This window comes from Falco biarmicus, chromosome 13, assembly GCF_023638135.1.
Source record: "Falco biarmicus isolate bFalBia1 chromosome 13, bFalBia1.pri, whole genome shotgun sequence".
NCBI classification, from domain to species: Eukaryota; Metazoa; Chordata; class Aves; order Falconiformes; family Falconidae; genus Falco; species Falco biarmicus.
The window spans coordinates 2,924,036-2,947,846 of NC_079300.1; the positions used below are offsets into that span (position 1 = coordinate 2,924,036).

The 23,811-nt window shown below is 37.9% G+C and overlaps 2 protein-coding genes across 7 annotated transcripts in view; one reads left to right on the top strand and one right to left on the bottom strand.

Moving 5' to 3' along the window:
* The window catches only part of IFT80 (intraflagellar transport 80), a 54,002-nt gene extending 52,934 nt beyond the window's left edge, over positions 1 to 1,068 (bottom strand). The window contains exon 1 of one of the 4 annotated variants that reach the window (XM_056358424.1): positions 614 to 866. The gene's annotated coding sequence lies outside the window, so the exon portion shown is untranslated. Of the gene's footprint in view, positions 1 to 438; positions 556 to 613 lie in introns of those variants that run through there. The other 3 variants (XM_056358426.1, XM_056358425.1, XM_056358427.1) reach the window with 3 other exon arrangements.
* Positions 1,069 to 1,344: 276 nt separating this feature from the next.
* SMC4 (structural maintenance of chromosomes 4) overlaps positions 1,345 to 23,811 on the top strand; it is a 41,075-nt gene continuing 18,608 nt past the window's right edge. The window contains exons 1-8 of one of the 3 annotated variants that reach the window (XM_056358682.1): positions 1,345 to 1,492; positions 3,586 to 3,781; positions 4,920 to 5,098; positions 5,706 to 5,897; positions 7,701 to 7,877; positions 21,341 to 21,505; positions 22,551 to 22,678; positions 23,200 to 23,340. In XM_056358682.1, the coding sequence (XP_056214657.1) occupies positions 3,652 to 3,781; positions 4,920 to 5,098; positions 5,706 to 5,897; positions 7,701 to 7,877; positions 21,341 to 21,505; positions 22,551 to 22,678; positions 23,200 to 23,340 (1,112 nt within the window). In that variant the 5' untranslated portion in view covers positions 1,345 to 1,492; positions 3,586 to 3,651. Of the gene's footprint in view, positions 1,493 to 2,816; positions 3,011 to 3,585; positions 3,782 to 4,919; positions 5,099 to 5,705; positions 5,898 to 7,700; positions 7,878 to 21,340; positions 21,506 to 22,550; positions 22,679 to 23,199; positions 23,341 to 23,811 lie in introns of those variants that run through there. The other 2 variants (XM_056358684.1, XM_056358683.1) reach the window with 2 other exon arrangements.

Here is a 23,811-nt window from a genome sequence, read left to right on the forward strand (position 1 = left end):
CGGCTCCTGCCAGCCCCACGCCTCCTCACCTCGGTCCCCGCTCGCTCCCTCCTCCCCTCAGCCGTTTCCCCTCCGGAGCTGCCGAAGGGGGAGATAAGGATCAGAGCGAGACTGAGCAAGAGCCGGGGGGCAGCGAAGGAAAAGACAGACGGCAGGATGGAAAGAAAGGGCGTAGATGGCGGGGCCGCTGTCGCTCGCCGCTGTGAGGGAACCGCAGCTCCCCCCGCCTCGCCTGCCTCCCCAGAGCCCTCGGACAGCCTCAGGCACCGCACCGACAGCACAGCCCGCTCTCCGGCCATGCCAGCGCCCACTTTTTCACCTCAAAGTTTTCCAAACGGGAAATTATCCCCCCTCCGCCGCGCTTTCTCCCGGCGAGCGCCAGCGCCCGTTCCCCTCAGGGCCGTCCGGAGCCGGGGGTCGGGACTCCCCCGCCCTTACCTCGACTCCCGGCTGTCTCCCGGAGCTCTCCCTTCCCTCCTCCCACGTCCGAACTGGGGGGTCACGGCTCCCGACCCTCTCGCCCACCGCGGCAGTGAGTCAGCCCTGCCGCCCCGCAGCCACCCCTGACGGCGAGGGGAGGGGGATGGCCGCCGCCTCCCCAGCCCGCCTTTACCTGCGTCGGCAGCGGGACAGGAGAGAGCAGAGCGGCGGGGACCGCTGCCTCAGCTAATCCCGCCTTCCTCCCCGTCCCCACGGCGCCACGGGAGCGGCGGGACCAAGGCGGCGGCTGCCCGCTCCCCCCGCGGCCAAGCGGCTCCGTCTCTATGGCTACTTCCCGCGATACTTCTTCTTCCTCTTCCTCCTCCTCCTCCTCGTCCCACCGCCACCTCACGGGTCCTCCCCGACCAGGTGACACGGCCCTCTGGCGTCACCGCGCCGCCCGTTAATTAATACCAATTTTAAACCGTCGTGTCCCCACAATTTTTATTTGATTTTTACTTTTTAATTTTTTTTAAATTTTTTTTAATAACGGCGCCCGCTTACACCGCCGCTCCGGCCTCACCACCCCGCCGCCCGTTGCTGAGCAACCAAGCGCCGCCCACTGACCTACTTCTAAAATTAAAATAAATCCTTTCCACGCGGAGCGAGCGGGCACGGCCATGGGGTTGCTGTCACCGTCAACCGCCTGCCTCTCCTCTCTCTCCCTCCCCCACCCCCCCCCCCAAAAAAAAAAAAAAAAAAAAGCGCATCTTCGCGATTGGGGGGGGGGGGGATTTATGATTTATTTTACTTTTTTTCCAGCCTGTCCGCGCAGTAACGGAAAACAAGATGGCGCGGGAGCGGGGCTTTTTTTCCTCCTTTCAAACCCGCGGGAGGCCGGCCCCCTCCCTTCCCAGCATGCCCCGCGCTTTTCTAACGAATTTCGGTTCGAGTTCGCCGTTTGGGCGCCATTTTCGAGTGTGGAAGCTGCTGAGCCGCGGCAGGAACCGGAGCCGCCCGCGCTGCCGCAGCGCGCCGCCTCGCTGGGGCCGGGTGCCGCCAGCCCGGGAAGGTACCAGCTCGGCGGGCAGCGCGGGGTAGCCGGGCGGGCAGGGTTTGGGGTTTCGGTGCTGGTAGTTTGCCTGAGGGCAGGTGGAGTCGGGGGGCTTCAGCCGCTGTGAGCGGGGCGGCGGCGACGTCCTCGGGGCGATTCTCTGGACAGGGGGTGCTGAGGGAGAGGGCAGAGGGGTGGCGGGCTCTGCCCCGCGCCTCGTTTTTTCTCTTTCCACATGACCCTGAGGGAGGGGAAGGCGGCGGCAGCCCCTCTCCCCAGGCCCAGGCGGTCGGGCGGCGGATCCCCCGCTGAGGGCTCTTGCCGAGAGGCCTGGACTGCCCGGCGGCCGCTCGGTCTCCGCGCTGGCGGGGCACGGCGCTCCATGTGTCCGTCCTGGCTGGTGTCTGCAGATGGGGGTGAGGAGGGGGGATGAGAGAGGGTCTTCTGCAGCCCCAGGGAGAAAGCCCGAGGCTTCCCGCTGCGCCCTTACGGATCTCTGGGGACCGCGCATCGGAGACCCACCTAGGACGGGGAAGTACAGGAATCCGTTTCGATGGCACAGAGGCCCGATTTTAATCTGCTTACAAAGCAGGGACCCATCTATAACTAGCTCTGCCTGCCTCTTCTATGTTTGAAGTATGAGAGAAAAAGGCAAAAAAAGGCCGTTACGACTTGGAAAGACCGTGACAGGGGCGCAGTTGGACTCCTTTGATTAACAGATGGATTAAAAACACCCCCAAAAATTTGCCCTGATAAGGGTTGACGCTATCAGATTTAATGCGCTGTTAATAAGGAAGCTTTTCTATCCGTCTCTGACTCTTTTCGCCGTCCCCGTAACAAAAACGCCACTTGGCAGGAGATCGTCGAGAGATGCTTTTAACGAACACCTTTGAGCTGACTCGGGGAGGGGCTGGCCACGAATTTGTTAAATTTGTTAGAAAGTATGTGGCAGCAGATTTATCGCGATTTAAAAGCTAAGGTCAAGTAGTTATGCTTGTTCATTCTGTCGGAGTGGGGGGGGGGGGGAAGGGTTGGTAAGGTAAATAGGTCTATATTGCACAATTCTGTTGGAGTGGAGCAGTTTTGGAAAAAAAATAAATAAATCTGGTACTTTGAGAGGCTGTAATTGTCTGAGACAGCCATTGCGGAACACTTAACAGGGGCATAGACTCAAATTGCCTTAAAATGAGTTCTTTCTCTCATTTCCCTCCCCTCCCCCATTGTCCCAAATGAAGGACTCTCATGAGAGTGTGGGTTGGGGGTAGGTCTGAAAACGTCAAATGATTGGCACCAATTGTAAGATGACTTTCTAACCACGTCAGTTTTTTATCTTGTGAGAAGTAAACTTTCTCATGTCTGTTTTTCTGCGAACTAACTTTGCCACTTGCTGCAATTTAAACTCTTTGGAGAGAGTTTCACTCCTGCAGTCGTCTTTTCTTCCCATCGGTTGCTTTCTATTTATACTTTCTGGGAGCTCTGCTTAAGTGTAATGTTTCATTCTTCATCAGTTAACTTGAACATCACAACTAGATTAAGGTATTTTGTTTTGCCTTCTCTGTTAAATGCTGCCGGTACTGGTTGTTATAGTAAAATGAGTGTGTTGATTTAAACAGTTTAAGAGTCAAGTCTTTGCTGTAATTATGCAGGTCTTTTTGTTTACCTATATAAAAAAATATAGTCAGCATGGACTGTTGAAAGTAAAGCCTGTGTCAGGTCTGAAATGTGTATGTAAAGAGTGCTTCTAGAAGAGTATAGACAAATGGCTACTCAGTTTGTTATTGCAAATGTGTCTTTAACTCTTTTGCCCCCAGTATCATGGTTCCCATCTCTGAGCATAGTAACTGCATTGAACATGGCTGTATGAGTTTTCAGTAGGTAGATTCATGCTGTTTCTACAGACTAGGGTTGATCGGTTGGTTTGGGGGCGATGTATCTTAAAGAATATTGTTAGGCTAATCTTGAGATTTTATTTCAAATTTGGATTATTGTCTTCAAAATACCTCTAGTCTGTATTTTCTAAATTCGTCAAACATCTGGGCAAACATGTAGGTATATTCCTTAGGGGATTGCAGTTCGATGCTTGGATCATGGGGTTTTCTTGTTTATGTTAGCAAAGGAGATAGATCCCTTCAGTAGTTTGATTGCTTCGAATAGAAGGAGAACAGCCAACAGAGATCATGACAAGCAAGAGCACCAAAGCCTCTACAGCAGCCCATCAGAAAGGTAGAGAGCCCTTAGAGGAGCCTACCAGTGACATGGAAGTGGAAAACAATGGTGACAGACAGCTTGACGAAGTACCTCCACAAGGTGGGTCTGAATGTTGTGGTTCTGATGGTGTGTAAACTCGATAGTAGTGCCTGTTTAGCAACAACATTCAGTTGAATTTACCAGCTGTTCCAGATAGGATTTGCTCCTTTCTCTTTTGGAAAGGAATATTGAAAGCCTTGACTCCTGGCAAGTTTAAACTGCTTTTAAAATAGTAAAGAGGGCTTGCAAAGAGTTAAAGTGTTTGGACCAGTGATTTAGTACAAGTGCAGAAGCAATTTGTAGACTTTATCCTAATAAAGCCTATTTCATATTCCTGATCTGTAACGTTGTACTTAAGATTGTGGTACAACAGCAGGATTTTTCAAATTTATATGCAGCCAATGGTATGGGATTTCTTGGAATGGAATAAATGTCAAGTTTATTTACTTAACTCTTAAAATGATTTGACTTTCTTTTTCATGAAGCAGTGTATTCTTGAGTTTCTTGTGTTGAGATTTTGCTGAAAATGCTGGAAAAACAACAGTGTGGGTCTTTTTAGGTAGCCAGATATGCAATTATTACAGCAAGGTATTTCACACACAGATTAATACGTTGAAATTGGTGGCAAAAACTACTGTCTATTTGAAGAAGTTGCCAGTGACTGCTGAAAAGCTGCTTTGCTTACAACTAGCTGATATCCAGGGGGCCAGTTTGTTTTCGTAACAAACTTCCTGTCTTTGCAGAGTGGTTGTGCTGTCATTACAGCTTTCAGAGCATTGTGCAGCGGTCCCCAAATCTTGCAGAGTGACTTGAGAGCACGCTTGAAATGTGGCTTTGCACTTATTAATTAGAAAGACTTTGCCTGTTTCAGATTTGCAGACTTATTGTGATGGTTGTAGCTATTGTAATTGCAGAGTGCCTATTAAAGTGTGTTAGAATAAGAATTACATAATGAAAGAACCAACCCACCAGTGTATCGATGGGACATCTTGAGTATCTCTTTTTAAAGATTCAGTTCACGGAAAGAAGAACTTAAATTCCACTTAGCTCCTTTTAATAATTACAGGCAAAAGTATAGGTTTGGTTCATGTAGAAATGTTGTTTGCTTTTCCAGTTAAACATTTCAAAAGGTGTCTAGTCATTGAGAGCTTATAGTCTTTTTTTTTCTTTCTTTCTGTTTATTTTGGATGTTTTTTAGAAGTCTCAAATGAGGTGCTTGCTAATCGAAGTTTAGAAGATATTTTGGGTAGCATCCCTCCTCCCCCACCTCCAGCAATGACCAATGAACCTGGTGCTCCTCGTCTCATGATAACTCATATTGTAAACCAGAACTTCAAGTCCTATGCAGGGGAGCAAACTTTGGGACCTTTTCATAAGGTATCTTTCTTTTACCTTAAGCATTTTTTAAATGAAGGTAAGACTTTGTGTGTTAGTATTCCTTCCTGTATTTTCCTGTAAAAGCTTCCCTCAAAATAACTGAAAAATATTTAAGTTTTAGAATTACTTATATAGTGATATCCTAGATTTTCATTATTGGACAGTTGAGAAAACAGTTAAGTGCAACTTTGTGATACTGTACAAATTTAATTTGTCAGAAAACCTTAAAAACCCCATACTTCTCTCTTTATTTCATTTACTGGAGAACTTTTAGGGGTGTGTTTGAAGAATGAGAGTATTTTTGAGTGCCCATAGGAGACTTACGTGTCTAATCATGAAACTTTCCTTGCAAACAGGCTTGCTAAGTGCAGTATTGCTTTGAGTTAGCAAGTTAAAATTTAGAAAGCTGAGCTGAGGTGTGGTTCTTTTATTAAATAAATTGTACTGCTTTACCTTTGGCAGTAAAAACTAAGCTATCAAATAGTCTGCAGTTTCATACAGTAGGAATAATTGTGTTTTAAACTGTTCACAAACAAAATGGGTGATGTACACTGGCCAGGATTTATTTCCCTTTGAATATAACTTTTTTTTTTCTTCTGTTATGCAGCGTTTTTCTTGTATTATTGGGCCAAATGGCAGTGGAAAATCCAATGTCATTGATTCAATGCTTTTTGTGTTTGGGTATCGAGCACAAAAAATCAGATCCAAAAAACTCTCTGTGCTGATCCATAATTCTGACAAACATACAGACATACAGAGTTGTTCTGTGGAAGTCCACTTCCAAAAGATCATTGACAAGGTATGTATGCTTCTATTCAGAGCAGTGGAGACATTTTCTTTTTCATTTTTCTTTAATGATTTGAAAACTTTTAATATTTGATTATTTTAGTTTGAGATGGGGAGAACTTCATAGCATGATTAGTTTACCTTTGAAATGTAAAACATCAATTCAAAGTTAATTAGCTTTAAAAATTACTCTATCGATGGTGCAGTTCTTAAAATATTCGTAGGGATTCCTTTTTTATTTTCTGCAAGACTAAGAACTGGTACAGATCTGTTTTAAAACTATTTAGAACTATGTAATAATCATTTTAAGAAGAAGTCGTTTCAGAGTTGTCATCTCATTTACCTCAAGTAAATAAAACCTATTTCTGAAATTAATAGGACCCCTAAAAAATTACAAGTCTCTGTTTGGACATGTTATATATTCTTAAATTTATAATATAACAATGTATATTAAGAAACAAAAACTATTTTAGCAAAACTTTTCAAACCAATTAGAAACTATTTTAGGTTATCTAAATTTAGAAAAATATATAATGTATCTGTAACTTTCTTATTTTTACTTTATATACTGTGAACATGTCTGCAATTTTAAAACAGATTTTTCATCAAAAATTCTGGACCTCACATCATACTACTAAATATTTCTAAACCTGATATTTTGTTTCATTGAAATAGAAAGTATTGGCAAGTTAAAAAAAATTTATTTTGCTTGCTACTTTTCATGTATTGATAAAAAACTTTGTGAGGTTTTTCTTGATTTCTTGCAATTATACTGCAAGGAATTTATCTTCATTTAAATTTAATTTTTGTGCACACATTCTAGCTGAAGTATGAACTGTTGAGTTTGGGGTCAGTCAAAATAGTGGGAAATGTACCCTGAAATGTAAAAAAGTTGTGTTAATAAAGTGGCAGTATATATGGCCTTTGAAGGAACTTTTTAAAAATACAATTTTTTTCCCCTTGGCTTTATATACAGACACACATACCTTTTTCCTTTTATTTATAATAACCAGATTAAAAAAACTTTTTCCTTCATTTGACTTTGTATTAACATATAGTAGCTAAGTTTATGATCAAAGAAACTTCTGCATATACTAGATAACAATTTGATTATGCTCTTGGGGGTTAATCTGGGGAAGTGGCAGGCCAGTTTATGTCTCTACAAGAAGCATGCATCGATTTGAACTTTTTAAAATATAGTACCAGCTTTATTTTAGTTGCTGCTTTGTAGATGAGGCTAAGATATCTTTTGAGAAGCTGATGATGTCATATTTGTCACATCTTTAATGTTTTGCTTTTTATCTTCTACAGTTTCTCTTTAGAACTAGTCAGCTAAAAGTAACTCCTTTTCCTAGCACTATAAAAGAAAAGTTTAAAATGCAAACAGCAATTGAAGGCATTCAAGACTTCCTAACTAAAATTAAAAAGTAGAATAGCACAGCCACTTTAAATTTGAAGTAGGCCTTTTCCTTTGTGATTTGAAGCAGTGGTAAAGAGAATAAATTAAGTATTTTCAAAGCAATGGCTTGCATTAGAGGTGGGAAAGGCATAATATGAATATAATGATATAACGATAATAATAATATGAGGGCCATTGTTTAAACTGTTTGGGCTATTTTTTATCCAGTTCTCGAGGTTGGGGGTTTTTTTATCTTTTTTTGAGATAGGCAGCTTTAAGACAGTTCCATTTCTACTAGACCTCAGAGAGCAGTTGACTTAAAACCTGAACATGATAAAACTTCTGTGCTTAATTGTGAAATATGAAGTAAGCCTGAGAGAGTAATTGTTTTTGTGGCTTTGTTTTTCCTCAAAACAGGAAGGAGATGAGTATGAAGTCATTCCTAACAGCAATTTTTGTGTATCTAGAACTGCCTATAGAGATAATTCTTCTGTCTACCACATCAATGGAAGGAAAAAGACATTCAAAGATGTTGGTATTCTTCTTCGAAGCCATGGAATTGATCTGGACCATAACAGGTTCTTAATTTTACAGGTTGGTATATGAATAAAAGCAATTTTAAGTCAAGCTACATTTCCAGTTATAGTTATAAAAAATGCTGTCTAGGTTTTAAGTCTTGTATTTGAGGCCTTAAAGTACTCTAGCAGCACATCATGGTTTGCATGCTCTAATAAAGATGCGAATCATTATTTGCTGCTTTAGAAATTTAAGGAAGAGAAACAGTTGAAGACACTAATATAAATTTTTCTATTAACAAATTAGTGTTCCTGGCATGTGGATGAATAGAAGAGTTGTCATACTTGTTCCGCCCTAGCAGCACGTAAATATTGGTGTAGTAAAATAAACCTTAAACCCCAATATTATTGTGCTGCTTAAGCGTGGCAGAGATTGAGCAACTTGTTTATACTTTAGATAAAAGTGCATCAGTATTAACATAAATCTTAATGATTCTACTGTAAAGTTACCTATGGCTCTTGTATATAGACATGGTTTTACTGGAGGAGTATGTATATAAAAATTAACTGCATAAAAATTGAGTGCAAGAAAAAAACTCATGAAGTGTGCTTTTTGTTTACACTTGCTTAACAACTGTAGAGGACTCAAAGAATGGCAGGTTTGTAGCCAGTTCAAGCTATGTTTTTAAAGGCTACAGTTTACAACCCATACTGTAAAAATAATCATAGAATTTGTCAATATAATACCATTTTTATTCACATTTGATTTTAAAATTATAAGGTTTGCTGCGTCTGTTTGCTGCTTAAAAGACAGGCTGAAGAGAACCACACTAATTCTCTAGTGTTTAAATAATGATAGAGAATTTTGCTATGTGCTAGAGAACTCGATTTACATTAAGCAATTAAAATACTTGATGGAAGTATTTAAATATTAATTCAATTAAGTAACTACATATGCAATTACCTGTAATTATTTCACTACTATTACTAACAGGTCCCAAATCTACTCTGAAGGATCATGGCCTAGAAAATTAGTGAACAGTGGGAGCCTCCCAAAGTCTGAAAATTTTCAGTAGTTTTTCAGGCCTGTTTCTGTCAAAGGAGCTTCCACTTACACCCACAAAAAGAGGGTATTTCTGTTTTGAAGGCTCCATGAGAATGAATTTTTCCCTCCAACAATTTATTCCTATATTTTATTTTTCAAGATGGAGTGAGAAGTGCCTCCGACAAAACAACTGTAGTAAATACACTGCGTTTTTTTCTATACAGTTTTTCTGAAGTATCATTTTTGGCAGAATTTCTAAAGGGAGAGAATGCAGAGTCGAAGATTAAGCTAGGTAGGAATTATGGTACAGACACATCTAAAGCTTAGTGTTAGAGAGCATGCCCTTTTACCTCTGGGAGAAGAAGGGAACAATTGGGAGGATGTATTGCTAAGCTTTTTAAATTATTTTTTTTCCCTGGAATTTGACTTGTTCTCTTCTACCAATAATTGTTTCCTAGGAAGTTATCAATGAAGAGAATATTTTCCTAAAAGCTGAGTTTCATTCTTTTCCACCTGTACAATGAGAAATAAGGGGAGGTGTAACCAATATTAAGGCATAAAGTAATGGTGTATTTTGCTTTTTTTTTTTCCCTTCCATTCCACTAGACTCTTTGTGGGTAATGTATTATAATGGATAGCAGAGGAAACTACTGAGATTTTCTGGTTTCTTTAGCCTTTCTGACTGAGGCAAGGTCCTTTCCCTTTGAGCATAAGGTTTTGTGCTTTTTTTTAAAGTGAAATCTACTCATTTGGCGACTCAAAGTTGAGTACTTTCAAGTGGGAAGTGTAGCAATGTTTTCCACATCATAACAGCAGAACTTCAAAACTCAAATAATAAAAAATATAGTTAGAAGTAAACGAGACCATATCAGAAGGCTGAGGCTGTGGATTACTATCACAAGGATAGCTGTTTTCCTCCTGATGTTTTTCAATTTTATATTTAAAATTGGAGAGATAAGTAACAGTTTTATTTAGCTTTTACTCTCCTCTTGTTATAGCTAAAATAAACCAGGCTCTCCTAATTTTAACGTGATATCAAGTAATTTATCATTTAAAATAAGTAATAAATCTCTTTGATTTTTACTGTGCAGTAGGGTATAATTAAAATATTTCACTCATACTATAGACTGTGGGCAAAAATGTTAATTAAAGATTATCAAATGCTGGGTTTGGTGTGTGACAGAATATTCACTGGTTAGGACATGGTCACTTACAACTTTTTCTTTAGTACTAAATGTAATAACAAAACCTTTAGATGCTTGATTTTGTCCTGTTAGCATATTTAGCATTATAGAAAATAATTTGCCTGTTAGAAGACTGCTTTATTTTTCTGGTTTCTTCTCTCCACTTCACCCTCTATTTTGCAGTATTTTTCTGACAGAGCAGGGTTTTGTGCCTTTTAGGACAAAACTTGAAAGCTCAGGCCAGACTGAATTCTGTAGAAGTTGGGTAGGGCATGATACAGGTACTTGTGCTTATGCTGTACTGAAATTAGTAAAATCAAACTGCTGATGACTTCTGTGAGTACCATTACAAAAAGCACCTGTAGAAAAACAGAATATGTAAGACTGAGTAGTTCTAGAAATATTACAAATTCTGTGCCTGAACTAGCTAACTGAAAAAATCTTGTTTAAAAATGGTTCTGGTTACAACCAGATTTTGCCAACATTTAACAGGAGGAGTTCATCACTTTTGTGATCCTTAAGTTCTAACACTCCATATTTCATGTCTTTAATAAATTGTTATATGCTTTTAGTACTTTGGGAATAGGCAACAGTTCAGTGCATTTTTAATGAGCTTCCCACAGCCTGAAACTGCAACAGGAAAAAAAATATGCATATTGTTATTTAAGAAGTATGCTAAGCACTGTGGTAAAATCTAGCATCTTGCAGCTATTTTTCTGTCTTCCACACCTAATGCCCCAGCTTCAGTAACTTGTATATCTGTAAAGGACAACAAATAAAATTACTTTGCTTTTCTCGAAAAGCTTACATGGAACATCGGTGTACATGTACAGAAAACTTGTGTGGGTTCTATGCTCTGACCGGGCTGGGCAAAACTCAGAAAGTATGTCTGCTGTTGCTCAATAGTGACTCCTCTGAACATGTTAACCTTGAGGCCAGAAAAAAATCTCAGCCTCTTTATCCTGGTTGGCTTGCCTCTAAGGAATTATTAAATAAATGTGGAACACTTGAAGGAATGTCAGTTTTGGATACCACTAGGGTGTGCATGTCTGGGGACTAGCTGTGGACAGCAACCATTAACGCCTGAGGAAATTGCCTTTTGCAGTCTTTCAAGGTAAGAGAAGTATAGTTGATAACAAACTTGTTAAAAGGAAAGTGGAATTTCACAGGTAAATCCCATTCAGTGACTTTGCAAGTGAATATTGTAGAAATGGTAATGAGTGGGACAAGACTTTGAATTAATTGTGTACAAAAAGATGGTAACATGGGAGCAGACTTCTATCGGTTGATTTCAGTTTTTAGAAGCCCTTTCAGACAAATTGAAACTAGTTTAAATACATCTTGTACTGATCACAGTAGCATTTCACTTAAAGGTAGACTTAAAATATTCTCATGTAATCTTAAGTGAATATAAACAACTACAGTGATTTTTATATATATGTATTTTTGTAACAGATTGGAATGACATTTTATAACATACTAAGCCTTATCCTATGGCAAGATTATATGTTGCCAGAAAGGAAGTTTAGTCAAGTTTTTCACCTGCTGCTTTATGGAAATAATGTAGGAGTCGCTCTTTCAGTGTGTTGGAGAGGAAATGAGGGAGAGCAGATTTTCTTCTCACTTTGAGATAAGCCTGAAGTTCCCAGTTGTTGAGGTCTGCTTTTGTAAGGAGGCACACCAACATCTGAGCTAAAGCACTGAGTGGAACACAAGCTGAAAAGCTCTACTGGGATTATAAATGGAGGTCTATGCTGCCAACATTGGTGGGGAGGAGAGGTTTGTTCTAGAAAGGTCAAGGACAGCTGAGCTGAAGTGGTAGGAAGAATTAAAGCAAGTTTGATAACATCATTAAGTAAAACCAGACTCTTTGAATAAAATATTATGTAAAAATAGAAACCTCACACTGATTCAGAGTACAGAATCAGTTTCTCTGACTTTAAATATTATACTTTATGCTGAAGTGAATACAGAGCAGCATAAAATATGCTAATGTGTCTGCAGTTTAAAAAAATAATTTCTCTTATATCAGAAAACTTACATTGGCAATTCATATGATTTTTATTTTGCAAATTGCAACATAACATTGTAACCAATGTTTATTAAGCTTTCTTCAGAAAAACAGGGAAATATGGAAAGTGGAGAAAAGCACTTTTTTAGGGGCAGTGTGTAACAGAGAGTGATCAACTAGTTTAATGAGAACATACCGATAATCTTAGGTCAAACATTGTAGGGTGAGTTTGACAATAACAGATTTAGATTCCAAAGTGACTCTAGATTTGTGCTTAATTTGTATTCTTGTATTAAATACAAGAATGTCCTTAAGAAAGCTTCTAAAATTAGACAGATGTGCAAACAGCTTGACAAAGGCTACTTTTAAATTATTTCCAGAATGCAGAATAGTAGTTTTGTGCAAACAACCGCATGTTGTATAACAGGCTAATTCTAAGTTTTTCCTTATCTTTGGACAGTAGTGGCCTTGTAGATTTGTGTATGTGCATTTATTACTTATTTGACTTTCTTAATTTCCCACCTAGTTTGCAACAGTTTTCTTGGAAGGCAGAGCATGAGGTTGAGTATTTGATATTTTCTTCCCTCCTGTATGTTTGCTATTGGGTAAAATTGAAGAGTAGAAATGAGATGTGACTGCAAGCATTACGTAACAACAGCAATTACATGGAATTGGAAAAAAAACCCACCTGTTGAGGCTTACAAGCGCTATATTACAGTCATGTTTCCAGGAGAAGAGGAGTAGCGTTACAAGAATACTGGTTAACTATGTACATAGCTTCCAAGGCCCATGTATGCAGAATTAGAATTCACAGTCAAAACTTTAAATGAAGAGGGGAGTATGAGGTTAATGTCAAAGTCAAAATGAAATTGCCATTCTGGAAAATGGGAGATACACAAATTTAGCACTTACTTTTGCTGTTCTGGACTGTACTTCTGCTTCAAAAGTGAGAGCTATCATTTTGGTAAAGTAAAAAAAGTGCCAAGTGTGAGCACTGTAATGCTAGTTCAATATAAGGAAAAAAAAAAAAAAGCGGGGGGGGGGGGAGAGGGGTTGAAAACAGTGTAAGTTGCATACAGGGAAATGGAAAGATGCGTCCTACAATGCTGCGTAGTGGTTTATATAAGATAAAAATGCAGTTTGGGTGTCTTTATATTATCATGAAACTGATTACACACAATATCCAGGAGAAAAAAGTATTGTGAGGCAGCTAGTGTTAGATGCAGAAACGAAGAATTGTACAAGGTCCAAGCTAGTGCTTATTAGGCAATATGACAGGCTGATTAATATTCATTACTACTTTTTCTCTAATTTTATTCATTGGCTTTTTCAGCAGCTATAAGTTCTGTTAAAGATGTAGAATTGGAGCTGCATAAGAAAATAGCCTGAATCTTATTAGCAATACTTCAGTGGTAGTGCTAGTTCTGATGTTCAGAAGTGGGTTAGAATAGAAGACCAAGGAAGGAAAACCAGTAATTGAAATTTCCCAAAATTAGTCTTAGATTTTTGATCTTGTAAATTTCTGTAGAAAAATAGTAAACATTCTAAATCTTCTAATGTGGTTTCTCCTTCAAGCGAATCCATAGTGCCACTGGTTTCATTCTATTGGCTGCATAAGCCATTGTTCTTCCTTATGCTGATGAAGCTAAGAAGTTGTGCATGCTGTATTTTCAGCTCCTGTAGCTGGCTGGTGAAATACTTGCAAAACCTATTGTCCAAATTCCCCTTGCTATGGGAGAAATGCTTCACTGTTTGAAAGAAATTGAATTATAGCTTTTCTCCATAAAATAAGTTTAGAATTTTTAAACTTTACCATTATTTTATTAAGTTTGCCTTATGCCAGGTCAGTTCTGCCTAGCTTTCCATATTAAAAAGTTAAGAAAATAATTGAAATTAGGTTATCATGTGGATTGATCAAGGTTGCTTTTCTTCAATAGGACATACAATAGCACATTTTGGTTATGGCTACTGTAATCTTCCACAAAAGTTTGAGTTAGAGGTGGCTGTTGTAACTCCAAGTACTGTTTTCTTAGCATTCTGGATATGCTGGGTACAACTCAACTCTTTGCTTCATTTCAGTGCTTAAAGGACAAGTTCTGTTGATCAACTATTACATGTAAAGAAAACCCTATTGTTTCAAAGTTCAGTTTGGTATTAGTTTTTCTAATAGCTCATCCCTTTTTTGGAACAAACTTGCATGCTTAAACCATTTAAAATTCAACATGTTTACATTAAATCTTTTTTTATACATGCATATATGATAGTCTTGTGATGTTTGTGACAGAATATTGTTATGTGATGTTTGACAAAGTTAAAGTAAATGATGTTCTGACCACTGCATTTGCGTCTCACTTAAATGAAAAGGAATTTTGTGATACTGTATAATATAATATATAATATATAATATATTATATATTATATAATATAATAAAAATTATTTTTATAGGGTAAAGTTGCAAACTGTGATTCATTTAATCAGTTTACTTAGTAAGCAAATGGAATATGCATATTGATGGTACTAAGAAGTTACAAGATCATTGTAATTGTGCTGTAACAGGTGTAATGCTTGGGATTCCAGTATAGCCTGCTGATACGCATCCATCCATTGCTCAAAGATTTTGGACTCAATCACAAAACTTCCTTTTACGGATGTTTGAAAAGCCTTAAAAACTAGTATGTTATTAAAAGCATGCTACCATTAGAGTGAAACTAATAAAATACCATTCTGAATGTTAAAAAAAGCCATGATTGCCTTAAAGCCACATATCATAGCCATGGTCATATCCAAAATTTTGTAATAGGTAATTTTGTTTCAGGATTAAACTGCTTCAACCATAATCCCAGCCAACAGCTTTCTCTGCAGTTACTGTAACATTTCTGTTCCAAGGCAGGAATTAGAATTTGGACAGATTATAGTAACTAGGCTTATTTTACTTTTCATTACTCCAAATGCTGGTAAGCAAAAGAATTCTGAAGTGAAGCTATCATCTTGTATTGATGCAGAACCACAGCTTGGTAGATTTGACATCTAGGTATGTTGAAACTTCAGAAAACTTATGACAAGAAAATATCCAGGCTGTTACAGGAGGTGCTCATGATTTACTATTGGCTTCCTTTGTACAACTTGAGATAAGAAGGCTTCCTTCTGCCCAGCACCTCAAAGGTGGAAAAAATGTAAGCAAAGAAAAGCTTGTATAAAGCACTTGGTCTCATTTACCAGTATTTGCAAAATGTGTAATTGTGGGGTTTTTTAAGCCTGGATTCAATTGATAAAGTACATTGAGGTTCCATCAGTGGTTCAGAAGATATCTTGTGTTGTATTTGCAACAGTTGCAAGTGGAAACAAAGACAAATAGGTTGTCCTGCTCTCTAAGGTAATGCCTCACTAAATTGCTCAGCCATGTGTAAAAACAAAGGGTTTTTGCAATATGTAGTATTGCAAAATATATACTGGGCAGTATTTTCTCTAAAACTATTACTCATGAGCAAAACTGAATGTAATTTTGAATTCGGTTAGATGTTCTATTACTCGTTTTGAATTTGACTAGTGTTGAAGAGCTCCCCTCCAAAAACTAAAATACAACTGGAACAGAAAACTCCCCTCAAAAACCACCCAAACTATCCAGTACTCCCCACCCCGAATGCAGTACATTTCCATCTACTGGATTCCAAGCTACAAAATTCCTTGTTACAGTATGTTTTAATGTGCCCATGATTTGCTGTGCTTCAAAAGATTTCTTGATGTGTGTGTTAACACTTTGTTAACTCAAAGTTTAACACTTAAAGTTAGTCCAGTTCATTAGGTTGTGTAGAATCACGCTAATCTATCCCAAGGTTTTCAGCACTTTATTTTAAAGCTTCAGATTAAGACACCAGAAATTGACAACTCAAAATCCTGGAAAGCTGTGTTTTTCTACTTGCTGCTGTAATTATTCTTTGGAGTGCTAACAAAGCTGATCTGCAAATGTTGTGTTTAACAGTTTACTTGACAAAACTAATTGTGTTGCAAGATACTGTCTTCAAGTTAATTTTTTTCCCCAAATTTTCAGGGATGAGAAGAGGAGGCAGTAATTGGTAAGCAAACATGTTTTTCTATAGGTTCTCCAGAAACAACTAGTCATAAGGCAGGCAAGTTTTCACAACCGAATAAAAAAAAGTATTGTTTCTTTCTTCATTAAGAGTTTTAAGGTTGCTGTCAGAAATTTTTCAATGACAAAAGCTTTTGACTACCCCTGTCTTGTTTCATAGCACCATTTTAAAACAGAGTCTGACAGCTGTATTCTGAAACTCTGTAATTCCAGTTCTAGCACAATTGCAGACTGAACTACTATTGTACACCGCACAAAGTACCAACGGATACGGTTTATCACCATTTGAGGCTGGATAATGTCAGTATTGGGATTAGCGCATTATGCTGTTCAGACTTCTGAGCATTGGAATTAGTGCTTCAGTCCACAGACCTTACTCTCAAATGTAAAGGAGGGTTGCTGGAACATAACGCTACTGTCTGCCAAGAGCAACAAACAGGAATTATCTGCAGAACTGAAAAGTAGTATCCTGTTTCAAGACCAGTGGTAAGAGTTGCAGAAAGGCAGTTTAATGAGTAGGTCAAAACTTTGCCTTATCAAGTGGTTTGATAACCTTGTTTAAAATTCAAATCTTTATATACCAGAAAACATTGGATAAACTCAAATTAAAAGCTTTCTGTTCTGAGAGGATCGGTTGTTTTAAGAAAAGAATGTATAATTTCAGAGAAAATTGTAGTAGCTCCAAGAAATGAAGTAAATAGTTTAAAGACTTTATTGTCCCACCTTTTTAGACCTATATTGGAGGTGAAATTCTTGCCTCTTGCAAATGTCCTCTAGGAAATTGCATACAGCAATGGAACGTGGCTCTTTAAGCCAGCTGGCTGCACTGTTAGACTAAAATGCACATTAGAACTAGGACATCTTTAATATGAATGCAGAAGAGTGTGCATGCAACACAGAAATTTGATGAGTTCTGTCTGTCATCAATGTCTTACATTAAATGTACAATGCTCCTAAAATACTCCTAGGATGAAAGCGTAACTTTCACTGAAATGCATGGGACTTAAAAATAGATAGACCCTTGATTTGGCAGCCTCATAAAGTTAAAATAGTAATAGAATATTCTGATGGTGTTGCCACTTCTGTCAGTTCACCGGACATCTTCATGGGCATCCACCCATGGCATCGGCATGGGCTTGAACGCAGGAGGCACAAGCCCAGGCACTCCTGGCTGGTGTATTTTGTGCTGCTGCTTCACCCTGTGCTAATGCTGACCCTCTCGTAGTCTCAACAGTCATCAATTTCAAATGGTTAATTTCACTATGAGCAATTCTTACACTGGTTTTTGAAGGTTTTTTACAATTTACTTGCTTTAAAGCTTTTTCCTTTATGCACAATAGAAATTTAAATGTAGAAAGTATCTTAAACTTCATGACACTGAAAAATAATTCACCTCTTCAAAAGTTCGGCTATGCCAAGGAAGGCGTAATCTCCAGCTTCCAAGTTCCTTGAAGTTGTTCTTCTTACTTTTCACTAGAGGAGATGGCTTTCAAATGAGAATGGCTCTTGCCCTTCTATAACTTCGTATCCTGCTGTCAAGCAAGGTTTCTCTTTATTTGCCCAGCGGTCAATCAACTTTATTGCTTAGAAATTTTTCCACAGATAAACTTGTGTTCTCTATTACAGTGTACCCATGTTTTCTGTAACTAAGCTGAGGCATTTTGTAGAAGCTGTTATTTAGATGTATGTTTGTTATACAGTGTTTGGGTTGACCACCTCTGTTACTAGTGATGTGCCCCCATCCCAGTGAAAACTTCAGTCTGATGTAGATGACTTCATGCACGATGCAGAAACTGAAATTGGGTTTGTAATTCCATTTAGAGTTCTTGCACCGAACGTGGAGCCTTCCCAAAATACTCAGTGGATATTTGATGTTTTTTCATACAGTGATTACTTAATGTTTGTGGATGTTTCCTCTGCTAGCTGTCTGCCAGTGTCACCACTGTCTTGGTGTTGACATCCATCTTGATTGTCTTCTCAACTGAACAGAGGATTTACTTGTTTTTACTGTTGTTTTTTTTTCACATTTCTCCCTCATGAATCCATGCCTGTGAACTAGCAGAAGATAATTGAGGCAAATAAAGAGATTTCTTGGTGGTCTCTGAGACACTTTTAAATTTAGGTGTGAAAGTTACGTTAAGCATGTCCAAACATGTTTCCTTTTCAACAAATGTCTGCCTGTTGCCTTCTTAGTTTCACTTTCAGAAACGCTGTTTGTATTTCGAAAGATTAGTTGCTAGATAAATGAGCAAGGTTGTATTTTTAGGGTGGGGTTTTTTTACATAATTCAAATAATGGGTCAAGTAATAAGCACAGTTAAGAAGTTAGGGAATAGTTAAATCGACTATCAAGTTTTACAGAATGCAGAGTTGTAAAATGTGTTTTTTTCTCTTGTTAATCGTTGTGGTGACTAGCAAGAAGAGCAGGTACAACTTCCTCAGTCTCCTTTATCAATTAAAATAGCTGGAAACCTTTTTGTTTCTTAATACGTTAACTACAGGGGTGGGCTAAACAGATTTCATAATATTCTTCTAAGTGTTCTTAATATATTAACTTGGTAAATAACAAATAATACTTAATACTCTTCTTATTCAGTTACTGTTTATAGTTTCTAAATTTTCCTTTTTACCCTTGATAAAAAAAAAAGAATCCGAGAATTGGAAGTAGGTAGTCTGTCTACATCTCTTTACATAAGATGAAGAATATGTAATTTTAAAAGTGCTTGCCTATGGTGAAGCACAGGAATTGCATATAAAATTGACAGTAGCTAGCCTGACAAGTTCAATTTGTGTGTTATGTTCTCAACAGTGCTCAATTCAACTTTTCAAAGTGTTATTGTACCATATGGTCTTAACTGAAGTCACCAGTAATTCCTGGTTGTGTGGTAATGTATTTATTTGCCACCTCGACAACCATACCCCTGCTTTCTTAAATTACAAGGTAATAGAATTTGACACAATGGGATTAAATTTCATTATTGACTAGATCATTAAGCATATTTGTAGTTATATTCCATTACATTAGTGAGCTATGGAGAATCCTCACTACATTATCTTTCTTAGATGGTTGTGACTTGAACATGGTTAATTATACTTAGCCAGATCATAAATACAGTTGATTTCTGTTCCTTGCTTGTCCCTAATACCCGTGCCTTGTGTTAGATCCAGGGTAGTTCTGTGGTTTACAGCAGCACCTAACTTGAGGGATATATATGCAGTGTAGGAAATCCTTAGACTTGATGCTCAGCACAGGAATTAAGTATCTTTTCTGTGATTGCTTTTTCTTGGATGTGAACAGAGGAAATGCTTTAATGCAAGGAGAATCAACATAGAGACAACAATTCCACAGAAATGTAGGCGGCTACACAGTTTCCTACCTGTAAGCAGTGTCTCACTAACAGGTGTTTTTTGGCAGAGAAAACATGCTTTCATGGCAAGGGAGCAAATGCGTAATTGGAATTGTATATAATACAACTGCAATTGTTGGAAAACTAATTGTTTGGCTTTTTGAGATGTATAAGAAATAAAGGTTGGATTGTTTTTTTGTCTTTTCAAACCTGCTGATACTTTTTAGGAATGGTAACTACCAGAAAAATAAAAGCTTAGATGCATTAACTTCTAGAAATTTAAATAAATAAAAAAATCCTCTGCCTCCTGTGTTTATGCTAACAAAGGACTTGCATGCAAGAAAGACTTAAAACTTCACTTCCCCCCCCCCCCTTCTACTCAACCGAATGGGATTTACCAATTGGAAGAAACATAGGGCCACTAGGTGTCATTGTGTACTGAGCACGGGTAGCAAAACCCCTTTCGCAAAAAATCCTAGTTCCTTAGCTAACATTCGGGAGTCCCTTACCCTCAGGTTCCTCAGCTGGTTACAGGTCTGATTTACAATGCTCGCCCAGGAATTCTGCCCTTCGTTGATTTCTGTGACTGCTCTTCCTGGTTCTCCAGCAGTCTTGTTAATCGTCCCTCCTCCTGTATGTTGTTAAAATTCTTCCTTACCTGTGCTTTTGTAGAGTCTTGGCTGTCAGCTCAAGCTCAACGTGCAGCCAACAATGACAACTAAATTCTTAACTATACTCTCACTTTGTGGATATAAACTTTAGGTTTTTTGCATACATAGCTCACATACTGGGATATAAATTTTGGTTTTGTTTTGAATTTTGTTTGTTCTAAAACTAAATCAAAAACTAATTGGATTTGTTTCATGCATTTAAAAATGCCACGAATGTCACAAAGGCCAGTGCAGGTACTCCGCACTATTGGCTATCTGGCTTACAAATAAGTTGTCTCTTGCTATGTACATAACTACCAGGTTTTTGAAGGACGAGTAGTTTTTACTCAGTTTGCGCTGATATGTGCAGCATCTGTCACATCAATACTTGCTCCAGGATACCATTTTCATATTTGTATATTCAATTGCATGTCTTCACCTTCTGATGTATGACCATGCAATTTACAAAACTTAATCAGTATTTTAAAACATTTCATGCTACTCTGCTGTCCTAAGCATAAAATGTAGATAGTGGATTTTTTTGTTGTTGTTGGCTAATGTTTGCATCGGTAAAATAAACAGTCCTTGTCTTCGTTTAGTCTTTTCTAATTCTTATTTTTATAAAAATCAAGTTATTGCTATTCTTCAGGTTAATAATTTAAAGTTGATGCTGTACATAAAGGAAAGTTAAAAGAAGGAAGCCTAATACTAAAATAATGTTTTTCTGTTTCCAACAAAGAAGACTCAGCTATATGAATTACAAGTCCAGTTCGTCCATCAGACATGATTTTATGGACCTTCTGTTTTCTAAAAAGAACCCTTCAGGGACTTCAATCCTGATTAAACTATCTTAAGACTATTAGGTGCTACGTGACCTAGAGGGCATGCTTTATTCTCTTCTTTTTTTAGGCTGGGGAAATACATTTTGAAACCGTAGAGAAATGAAATAGACCTGAATGTTTGGCTTCAGAAGAGATGCTGGTTTTCACACACATCACCACTATGCACTCCGAGGAAATTTTTGTTCATTTTGATCTGTGTTTTCGCAAATGTATTGCTACTCTGAATAGACACTTTAGATTTTTTTTGGTTTTGTTTTTACGATGCTAGAGGATGGTCATATAGCTGCATTGCAAAGATGTTTGTATTTTTTCAGAATGCTAACCCTTTCCCCCAGAAAAAAAAATAATTTAGAAAACATGAAACTTCTTTTTCAAGGGGGAAGTTGAGCAGATCGCATTGATGAAACCGAAAGGCCAGACTGAACATGATGAAGGCATGCTTGAATATTTAGAAGACTTAATAGGATCCGCACGACTAAAAGAGCCTATTGAGATTCTGTGTCGCAGAGTAGAGATTTTAAATGAACAGAGAGGAGAAAAGGTGAGTCACAAAATTTTGCTTGAATTATAAATAAAAAAAAAGCTTGCAGTATTTCATTACTGGAGTTTTTTAGAAAACGTTAACAGAGACTTGGGTTATCTTTATCGCATCTGTTGTTTCTCTCCATTCTAAAGTGGGCAGTCAACATCACTTGCCCTTCTTTAAACACTTAAAGTGCTGTTGGGTTTTGATTCCCAAAGGTTTTGAATGCTTGAGTTGGAACACAGGATTTTACCTGCTAAACGCTCTTTGATCATATCTGCATGCATTAAATGCTTCTCGGACTGAATAGAGGAACAGATTATCTGAATATATCCAGATAGGGCTTTTTATCTGCCTGACTCCTATCGCTAAATAGCAAATGGGAGAGCAGCAGGGAAACCTCTCACATGCTAGGAAAAGGAAAGGAAGAAGGAGGCAGAGCATGGTGAGGTGAGGCATGCACAGCTGTATGAAGAAGCTTAAAAATACAGAAGATTAGTTGTGACTTGAGCTATGTAGATCTGTTGCAGAACTTGCTTTCATAACATTTTATTGTTGTATTGAGTTCTGAAAATACTAAATAATATCAGAGTTCTCTTTACTTGGGAGTCCTTTGTAAATCCTAATATGTTGCCATCATCATCTTTTTTTTTTTTTTTTTTTTAAAGGCTGGGAAGGAAAACAAGACATGTAGTTGCAGGAATTAACTTAAAAGGGGCTAGTCAAAAAGTTGAAATATAGGTAACAGCATATATGACTGTGTATAACTGCTCTATTTCTCACCTACATTTTTCCTTGATTTGCCTGAGCTGTTCCTAGTATCTGTAGGATCCCTTTTTAGTATTAATGGATTGCCCTAAGAGGATAGTTTCTGCTGCAGAAATTGTGATCTGTTACCTCAGAAAGCTTGCAGTGCTACATTGCCTTGCAGAGTTAATTGTTGAACACCATCTCTCCAGAGGACACCTGTGCTACGAAGGGTGGGTCTGGGGTTTTTCTCCTCATGGTTGGTTCTTCTGTAGTACTAGCAGTAAAGTCAGCTCTGACTCTTTGTTTTGTCTAGTTAAATAGGGTTAAAATGGTGGAAAAAGAAAAGGATGCCTTGGAAGCAGATAAGAATAAAGCCATTGAATTTCTTTGCTTGGAGAACAAAATGATTAAAGAAAAGAGTCATATCTGCCAATACTATATGTAAGTAATTCTCTGAAGTTTTGATTTGGCTTTAATGTAGTGGTGATGTTAAACTCTGCTTCCGTATCTCTAATTGCAAGTATCTTGCATTTCTTAACAGCTGTATCATTCCTTCAAAATTAGTTGAATAGCATGTGGCTAGTGACTTTTGTTTCAAGTTATGAAGTTAAAAGTTTTTAAGTTTGAGACCATTTTCACAAAATCCTTTTAAAAAAAACCCAAACGAAAAAAACAACAAAACCCAAAACCAACAATAAAAAAACCTGCTTTCAGTGTTTTACAAAGTAGTCTGGCAAATTAATCTCATGTAGATCATTTAACAACTGTTTTCATATGAAGTATCTAAATTGTTAAATTTCCTTGGTGTTCTGTATTAAATTGGTAAGATTACTTGATAATGAGTATTGCATTTAATACTTCACACAATCACTTTAAATTACATTTAATATTGGAAATATATATTCATTATGTTAGCTTTATGGAAAAAAAGTGGAGTTTTGGGTTTTTTTCTGTTTTTCTAGCTATGACCTGAAGAAACAAATAAATGATATAGAAATGCAGAAAGAAAAAATTAATGAAGAAGCAAAGGAAGTTAATGAGAAGAGTAGTAAACTTGCAGACAAAATGAAAACCAAGAATAAAGCTTTGAAAGAACTTGAAAAGTAAGTACTTTAGGTACGGATTTTAAAGCTAAGAGTACTGTGGTTTATATGTTCTGCATATGTGGCATTGGAGTTAACAGGTTTTTCAGAAAAGGCAGTGGTGGTTGTATTACGGGGCGGGGGTGTGGGGGAACAAACCTGAGAGAGCAGAAATATCCAGTAGTTGCATGGGAAGATGATCAAACACAGGGAGCACAGCTGGGTTTTTCAGTAGTTCTTCTACAAAAAACTTACAGCTATCTGATGAGCAGAGTCATTTACAGTATATCTAAACATTCCCTGGCAGGGATTAAATGGTCTTTTGCACAAAACTATATGTAAAACAATTTCTCATTGGTTTGATTTGGTTCTGCAGTTGCTTCTTTTGCAGAAATCTGGGTAATATTCACAACTACAATGAGAAAATGTCCGATTTTTAAAATTAATTTTAAAGTACATACTTTTTAATATTAACTGTACAAAAAATAATTG